Genomic DNA, 9,082 nt, shown 5'->3' with positions numbered 1-9,082 from the left:
ATTGCATCCCACTGAGGGAAATTTATTTGCATTTCTGTGGATAAGAATCATTTGCATTACGTTATGCCTTCTGTAATTTACAGAGTTGTAAAAAAGCTCAGAGGTAATGAAAGATACAGAGCTCTATGAAATCAGATACCTGGACTGGTATGTGAAACAGGACACCCAGGGATCTGCTTTTTGGTACGTTTCAATGACTTCCATGCTTCCCCAGCCAGAGGAGTGCACCCTGCCTTAGACCTTTGCATGTAATTCTGTGATGACTGTTCTCACACTGTCTTATAGTTATTATTTGAGTCTGAGCTGTCTCACCTACGACAGAGGAGTCCTGAAATATAGGATTCATATTCTATTTATCTTTGTAGCCCAGGACCCACCACGCTGCCTGGCCTACTTTATAAGTGCTTGAAAACTGTTGAATTCATCATTGAATTGAATTGGATAACTCAAAGAAACAAGCAGAACAAGTAGTGTTCTTATTTATTTATTTTTGGCTGCTCTGGGTCTTTGTTCCTGTGCTCAGGCTTTCTCTAACAGCAGCGAACAGGCTTCTCATTATGATGTCTTCTCTTGTGGCACATGGGCTCTAAAATATAGGCTCAGTAGCCATGGTACCCAGACCAAGAATCGAACCCGTGTCCCCTGCATTGGCAGATAGATTCTTTTTGATTTTATTTTAAACCTTTATTAAACTCTTTATTGGGTTATAACCACTTAACAATGCTGTGATAGTTTCAGGTGAATCACGAAGCAGCTCAGCCATACATATACATGTATCCATTCTCCCCCAAACTCCCCTCCCATTCAGGTTGGGTAGGCTGATTTTCAACCACTGGGCCACCAGGGTAGTCCCAGAACAAGTAGTGTTATATTCCATCTTCTGATGAGGAAGCTGAGGCCTTGAAAGTCTCTGATCTTGTCACATAATCAGCTTGTGATAAAGTTGGAACTCAAACCCTCTCATCCATTTCCTCCTTCTATCTTACTTCATTCAACAATGAGTAGCTACTCTGCACCAGTCACTGGGAGCAGTGGGCTTCTGCTGTCCTTGCTCTCAGAACCTTACATGTAGGGCAACATGCTTAGAGAACGTGAGCCAGAATGCCTGAAGTCAGCAATTATTAGCCTTATGACTCTAGACAAATTACTTGGCTTTTCGGTGCTTTCATTTTCTCATCCATAAAATAGGGAAGCCTACCATAAAAGGATTAATTAAGGGAATATGGTGCAAAGTGTTTACAGCAGCTGCTGGTGCTATAATCATCTGTGAAAGATGAGGAAAACGTGGATCCTCCCATTGCTTGAGAAGCTCTATCTATTGGGATGAAAAGAGTAGATCACGGTTAGGGCGTGTGGTGAGTGCAGTCATAGGGATATGAGGCGAACTGCGGGAGTTGGAGAGCTGGACTTCTGGGGAGCTGAGTCCTTAAGCATTAGCATGGGAAACCACATGGGGTTTTCCACGTGGCTCAGTGGTAAAGAATCCGTCTGCCAATGCAGGAGACAAAGGAGATTCGTGTTCAATCTCTGGGTCGGGGAGATCCCCTGGAAGAGGAAATGGCAACTCACTCCAGTGTTCTTGCCTGGAAAATTCCATGGACAGAGAAGCCTGGCGGGCTACAGTCCATGGGATCGCAAAGAGTCAGACACTACTGATAGACTAACACACTTTAGCCACTTAAACAACAGGGTCATGAATCTGGGTTCAGCTTTGTGGAATCCTTTGCCTCAAGGTCTCTCACAAGGCTTCCGTCAAGGCGTTGGCCAGGACCTCAGTCCTTTCAAGGCTGGGCTGGGGCAGGATCCCACTTCTAAGTTCCTTCAGTGGTTTTTGGTAGGATTCAGATTCTCAGGGGTGGGTTGGCTGATAGCCACCGTGGTTCCTTGCCACATGGGCCTCTGCATAGGTCAGCTCACACCATGGCATCTGGCTTCATCACAGTGAGCAGGAGAGAGGGAAGGTGCCCAAGACAAAGCCATAGTCTTTTTTGGCCGTGCTGTGTCTTTGGTGTGATCCTTTGTTATGGGAGCTCCTCTGGTTGTGCATCACAGGCTTAGTTTCCCGCTAGCATGTGGGATCTTAGTTCCCCTACTAGGCATCAAACCTATGTCCCCTGCATAGAAGGCAGAATCCTAACCACTGGACCATCAGGGAAGCCCCGCCATAGTCATTTATAACATAACCTCAGAAGTGACTTGTGTTCTAGTCCAATCTTCATTAGAAGCGAGCCATTAACTCCAGTCCACGTTCAAGGGGAGAGGATTACACAAGGGCATGAACACCAGGAGAAGGGATCTTCAGAGATCTCACAGCCCCTGTCTCTGCCTTGCCTTTACCATCAGGGCATCAAATCAGTACGCCTAAATCGAAATGAGTCCAAGAAGGAAGGTAGTCATAGAGGTAGCACAAGTTCAGTGTGCTCACAGAGAGGTGTCTGGTTGGAGGAATCAGGACGGTTGCCTGGAGGAGGCAGCATTAACAATGGACCTTGGAAGAGTGGAGGACACGCCACTGGCCGAGAAGGGGAGGCCAGGTGAAGGACACAGCGTAGGCAAAGGCAGGGAGGTGGGCAAGTGAGGGGCCTGCTCAGATGTCCAGATATCAAAACCATCTCACTTGGGAATTCCCTGGCCATCCACTGGTTAGGACTCTGTGATTTCATTGCTAAAGATCCCAGTTTGATCCCTGATTGGGGAACTAAGATCCCACAAGCCAAAAAAAAGCCAACAAAAGAAACACTCTCTCACTTGAGTGGAACCTATGTAAAGAAAATGAGAGTAAGGGGATGGCAGTGGAGATTAGAACCAAAGGTAGATGGCTTCCACTGTGAGATGAGGGAGCTCTCTCCTTGACGAGGGGATGAGGGTGGGGTCAGGGGCTGGAAGAGGTGTGGTTTCCATTACTACTGGGTTCAGGACTGGGGAGTCTCTGAGTCCAGTCCCTCCAGCCTGGCTGCGAGACCCACGCCCCTTCTCCTCTTGCAGTTTGGACGCACCGAAGTCATCGACAACACACTCAATCCCGACTTCGTGCGCAAGTTCATCGTGGATTACTTCTTCGAGGAGAAGCAGAACCTCCGTTTTGACCTGTAAGTAGAAGATGGTGCTGAGGTTGGAGCTGGGGAGGGAACCACGGTTGGGAGGTGGGGCTCCAGGACTTCTTGTTGGGGCAGCGGTTTCCTCACTCAGGAAGGCAGGAGATCTGTCATATCAGAGGAAGCCCAGGGTTGACCTGGGAGAAAAGGGACTATTAGCTGAAGTCCAGCCCCACCCACATCAGGAGATGGAAGAGAGGTGGGGAGAGGGAACAAAGGCACCCCCCCATTTGTCTAGTGTGGAAGGGCACTGGGCAAGCTACCTGATTCTGGGGCGGGTGGTTGAGGAAGATCTTGGGGGCAACTCCAGCTCTGCCTCCAGGGAGCCCAAGTCCCCAGTGAACTCTTCCTCTGTCAAAGCTGGTTCTGGGGGCAGGTCCCCTCCAGTTTCCCCTCCTGCCGAGGTTACCTGGCTGATCAGACTCAAAGCATCTATGCGTTCATCACATGGATGCAGAGTGCCCCTCTCCTGAGGTTAAAGGTGACAGGGGGGTTTCAGTCTGGTGAGTAGGTGGAGGAGTGTTTTGTTGTTTTGTTCGGGGTATAGGGTGGTTAGAAAGGACTGTGCCCCCAGAGAATTGTGGATGGAATGGGGAACAGGGGTTGGCAAAGAGGGAGCGAAGGGAAAAAAATGCAGTAAAAGGAGACAAAAGTGGAGGGAGGAATAGGAGGACTCGAGGCCCAGGGCAGTCAATGCAACCGATTGCTGGGAAGTCAGCTTCCCAGGTGGCACTAGTAGTAAAGAACCTGCCTGCTGATGCAGGAGACACAAGAGACACAGGTTCAATCCCTGGATCGGGAGGATCCTCTGGAAGAGGGCACGGCACCCCATTCTAGTATTCTTGCCCGGAGAATCCCATGGACAGAGGAGCCTGGCAGGCTACAGTCCATGGAGTTGCAAAGAGTCCGATACTACTGAGTGACTAACACATACACAACTTACATCTGGGCTTCCCTAGTGGCTCAGTGGTAAAGAATCCACCTGCCAATGCAGGTTCGATCCCTGGGTTGGGAAGATACCCTGGAGAAGGAAATGCCAACCCACTCCAGTATTCTTGCCTGGAAAATCCCATGGACAGAGGAACCTGGAGGACTGCAGTTCATGGGGTTGCAAAGAGTTGGACATGACTTATTGGCTAAACAACAACACAACTTATATATAGTGAAGTGCTCAAACCCAATCCCATGATGCATTTTGATATCCATTTATCACCCAGATCAAAAGACACACCAGGTCTAGCACCTTAGAAGGCTACCATATTTGTCTCCTTGCTATTACTCCCAGAAATGTCCACTGTGTTAGTGCCTGGTTTGGGGAGAGCATGGGTTCTGGCTCAGCTCAAGAAGCCAGACAGTTCAGGGCAGGCTGCCCCAGCTGCCTTCACCATCTCTCTGTGTTCCCTGCAGGTATGATGTTGACTCCAAGAGTCCTGATTTATCCAAACATGTGAGTTCTGCCAGCACCTGCCCAGCAATTCTGAAAATCTCCTAAATGCCAAACTCTGAGTTGGCCTTGGGCTTCACTATGACACAGAGTGTGTGATGCTACATCCTGTCATTTCACAGCCCTCGTATATCCAGGTGTGGGGTGATGGGGGAGGCAGGACGACTGTGAGCCTAGTGGGTGACAGTGGTCTTTTTTGCACCCTGGATGTGCAGGATTTCCTGGGCCAGGCCTTCTGCACCCTTGGAGAGATTGTGGGGTCCCCTGGGAGCCGCCTGGAGAAGTCCCTCACGTAAGTATACAGGGAAGTGGAGCCTGTCTGGGTTGCTTCCTCAGTGATGGTCCAACTTGCTGTTCATCCTTGCTGAGGGCTAGCTCAGGGGAGGGGCAAGCCGTCAGCCGGTCATCATGGGCAGTCAGAAGTATGGAGACTGAAAGGGCCTTGCAGGACGTTTAACCCAATTATCTTGGAGGGACCTCAGCTCACTTATTAGAGCCCCACATTCCTTAGAATGGCCGGAGACCTTATATAGTCCACTCCCACCCCACCCCATCATTATATAGGGGAAGAAACTGAAGCCCAGAGAGGGAAGTGATTTGCCCAAGGCCACATAGCTAGGAAATAGAAGAGCTAGGATTTGAACCTAGGGATCTGCTCACATAGAGTAGCCTTCAGATTGTTCGGATGGTGAAACCCTCCCCACCCCACCCTGCCCCTGCATCATAGGGTTTTCAGTGCTTTAGGGGGAAACTATTACACTGAACAGGCTCTGCCATGAAGAGTCCCAAGGCTTCTCACAGTGGAGCCTGGGGGTGGCTTAAGGGACCAGCCAGGGTTGCCCACGCAGTGGGGTGACCTCTCTTGTCCCTGTTTCTCAGGAACCCCCAGGAGCAGGGCCCAGGCAAGAGAGGCCTGCAAACTGGGACATTTGTCCAGGTCACAGGGTAGGGTGGGCAGAAAAGCACCGCCCCCCCCCCGCCCGGCTTCTGCCAATTTCACACTGGACGCTGTCCCCTCATCATGATCAGTAACTGCAGAATGTGTTATTGGGGGGCGGGGGCTGTTCTCTTTCCCAGGCCCTGTCTCTGACCCCCAACAACTATGTGGAAACTTCAGAGCCCCCAGAAAGTCCTCCTTGTCCCCCAAAAGGTGTCATCCTCTGGCTTCACGGAATATAGTGATAAATAGCTATCATTTCTTGAGAATAGGGAGTAATCCCATGTTTGAAGGCTCTGAAGCTTATAGAATTTGGGTCCCAGGAGTCAGTGTGTGTCTGTCCCTCTCGGCTCCCAACTGCCTGGGTCAAAAGCACCTGAGTTATTTGGGTCTGTTTCCTGTGCTGCCCCTGGCCCTCCAGGGGTGCAGGGGCACACCTTCCGGGGGGTGGAGAAAGACTGGATTGGGGAGGAGCCAGTGGGAGGAGCTTTAAAGGTCAAACAGGATCGAAAATGTGGAGACGCAGGGTGCTGGTGAAGGAGGGGACCTACTCCCCCACTGAAGCTTCCACATGGCCAAGTTTAGTTGTTTCCCTGGCTAGACCTATGAATGGCTTCCTTTCAATGGGTGTCTGTTCTGGGCCAGACAGTGTTTCGTCTCTGTGACCTCACGAGGTCAATCTCCCCATTTCACAGCCTACACACTGAGGCTCAGAGAGGTCACGCAGAGGTTCTCAAACTGAAGCAGGCACCAGCATCCCCTGGAGGGCTGGTTTCAGAGACTGCTGGGCTCCAACCCCAGGTCCAGGCAAGGGCCCGAGAATTTCCATGTGTAACACGTCCCCAGGGGAGGTGATGCTGCTTGTCCAGGAAACACACCCCAAGAACCTCTGAGGTGAAGTTGCCCAGGGCTTCACCTTGTTAGGTTTGGGAAGAATACCTCTCCTTCCCCTGGCCTGTGGCTCTTGGACCTATTCTGATGTTTGATCCAGAACAGAAACCTGTCTCCAAGAGTTTTGGTGATGCCGAGAGCTCTGGCCTCTCAGGACGGGGATACTCAGCTCACGACATGCTCTTTCTCTCCACAGAATAGGAGCGTTCAGCCTGAATTCCAGGACAGGCAAGCCCATGCCAGCTGTGTCCAACGGGTAGGCCATCAGACACCTCTGGCCCTGGAGTCCTCAGACATTCAGCCAGCTCTGCAGAAGAGGGCCTTGGGGTCCTGGTCCCGTCCCTGCTCCCACCACTGTGCCTTCTTCAGTCCTGCTCAGGGGCACAGAGAGGGTCCTGGGTCCCTCCTACAGGACCCAGGCACTTGGGGCCACTCTGCAGCTGGCCCTCCCCCAACCCAGGCTAGAGCTCTGGCATCCCCAACCCCAGAGGTCAGAGGACTTTGGGGTGCAGGGTGGGGCTTAGAGGTAGGGGCCGTTTCTGGGCATCAGCAGGGACTGGGCCCTCTTCCTTCCTGTCCTCTCCCCAGGCCCGGTTTCTTCGCCCTCCCGCCTCTCAGCCTTCTCCTCCCTTGTCTTTATCTCCCTCTTCTCCAGTGCTTCCACTGCTGGACATCAGCCTCCTCACAGAGTAGATTCTGCTAAACCCTCACTTTCAGCATTTCCTTACCAGCTGTGGTGGGCTAGCCACGTTCCCCCAGCCCAACCCTGACCATCTGCTTTTGGCTGGCCTCATGCAAATATGGCCACGGAGACCCTCCCACTCCTTCCCTTTCCTCTCCTGGTTGGCAAGAGGGTCCACACCTGGCAGGGGCTAGGGGGACCAGGGTAGGGAGCATCTGCTTGGGGGACCCACCTGGAGGGGCCACTGGCCTTTGCTGAGGGCCTCTAGAAGCTGGGGTCTCAGTAGCTGGATTGTCCATCCGACTAGCAGGATGTAGGAAAGGGGCCTTCAGGGGACCCAGGGATGCCCGCAGCCCAGGAACGGTATGGATGCTAATTTACAAGAAGAGTAGAAAAGCAGCAATTGGAGAGAGAGCAGGAGTCAGAGAGAGAAACAGAAAGGGAGAGCGAGTGGGAATACAACACAGAGAGAAAGGCCAGGCAGGTGGGAGCTGACTGGGGCTGGAGAGCGTGGAAGGAAAGATCGGAAATAGACGAGGGGCTCAGAGGCAAGGAGAGGAGCAGATGGAGAAACATTGGACAGAGGAGGCTGGTGTGAGCATTCTATCTCCCTGGTCAAACAAATCAATCTTTACCAGCAGGCAAGGCCGGCTGGGGGTGGAAGGGCTTTGGGTTACTCAGCTGGCTGCCCAAGTCTAGGGGGACAAGCTGGCCACCTGGCTGGGGCAGGGGACACTCCAGCTGCAGCCCTGCTCTGGCCACCTCATCTGGAGGGATCTGAGCTATCTCATCAGCCCCCTGCAGAGGGCCAGCTCCCCTGCTTCCTCTGTTTGAGAATCTCTCCCTTCAAGAGCTGGCACTGGAGAGAGCTCCATCAGTGGTTCTCCTAAATGTGATCCGCAGCCAGCATGTTGTGGCCCTGAGGCTGGCTCGAGTGTGGGCTGCATTTCATCAGCTTTGCAGAGTGGTAAAGGGAGCCAGGCAGGGAGAGAAATGGTGCTCTTGAGGCCTCCTCCGCGTCAGGCACGGTGTGTGTGCATATTATTTTGTAAAATGTATGCTACAGTCACACCCATTTTATGGGCTAGGAAACTGAGACTCAGAGATGTGCAGTAATGAGCCCAAAGTCACACAGCTACTGGACGGCTGCCATTTTCTTCTCCCTCCCAGGGGCTGGAAGGGACCTCCCCCTACCCTGGGGTTAGTCCTAAACATCGGAGTGCGATGGGCTAGTACCTGGGCGGGGTGGGGTCCCTCCTGACCAAAGGAAGAGGTCGTGGTAAAACCCCACCCTGGGAACTTGCTCCCCTAGAGAGGATTCTCTGGGGGAGGGGGGCCAACTTCCTGGTCGCCCACCTCACAGAGGAGCCTCAGGGTTGGCTGAGATCTCTCTCCCCCAGAGAGACCCCAGCCAAGAAGTTGCAGGGGAGGGAGCCATGGGAGACGGCCTGGCAAGCTGCCACCCAGAGTACACCCATCCTCCTGTTTCACTGCCTCTTACTGCTCTCCGTCCTCCAATGGATCAGAGTGGCTCAGAGCTGGGATGTTCCGGGACTCTGGGGATCAGCTGGGTGCAGGGTGGGGTGGCTAGCCCACGAGGTCTTTTGCCCACAGAAGTGGTCTCTGGACGGAAAGTTTGAGAACCACTGGTCTGGAAGCCTCCGGGTGAGTCTGGATGCTTTTCTAGGACTTTCAATGCAGACAGTACCCTTCTTGGTGGGCTCTTGGGGAGCAGGGGGTGGGGCAACTCTAGGCCTGGGGGCCTGGCCCAGGAAGCAGCGCCCTAGATCACAGGAGACTCTGTCTTCTTAGGGGCTTCAGAGCAGATCTGCTGGATGGTGGTGGGGAGGTGAGGGGAGGCTGAAGAGGGCTGATTCAGGGAGAGCTCAGGCTTGTGGCTCTGTCTTTGTCCGACTTTCCATTCTCTCATCTTCTCCTCTCTCAGCGGTGTCCCAGGGAAGAAATGTGGCACCATCATCCTGTCCGCTGAGGAGCTCAGCAACTGCAGGGTGAGTGGCAGAGGGACTGTAGGA

At 52.8% G+C, this 9,082-nt stretch overlaps 1 protein-coding gene across 1 annotated transcript in view; it reads left to right on the top strand.

Moving 5' to 3' along the window:
- The window catches only part of CPNE5 (copine V), a 105,023-nt gene that overhangs the window by 40,495 nt on the left and 55,446 nt on the right, over positions 1 to 9,082 (top strand). The window contains exons 4-8 of the mRNA XM_010848669.1: positions 2,986 to 3,089; positions 4,503 to 4,542; positions 4,755 to 4,831; positions 6,564 to 6,623; positions 8,995 to 9,058. Coding sequence (XP_010846971.1) covers positions 2,986 to 3,089; positions 4,503 to 4,542; positions 4,755 to 4,831; positions 6,564 to 6,623; positions 8,995 to 9,058 — 345 coding nt within the window. The remainder of the gene's footprint in view (positions 1 to 2,985; positions 3,090 to 4,502; positions 4,543 to 4,754; positions 4,832 to 6,563; positions 6,624 to 8,994; positions 9,059 to 9,082) is intronic.

Source organism: Bison bison, unplaced genomic scaffold, assembly GCF_000754665.1.
Source record: "Bison bison bison isolate TAMUID 2011002044 unplaced genomic scaffold, Bison_UMD1.0 scf7180017864270, whole genome shotgun sequence".
NCBI classification, from domain to species: Eukaryota; Metazoa; Chordata; class Mammalia; order Artiodactyla; family Bovidae; genus Bison; species Bison bison.
The sequence above is the reverse complement of the archived record's forward strand: the minus strand, read 5'-3'. Positions and strand labels throughout refer to the sequence as shown.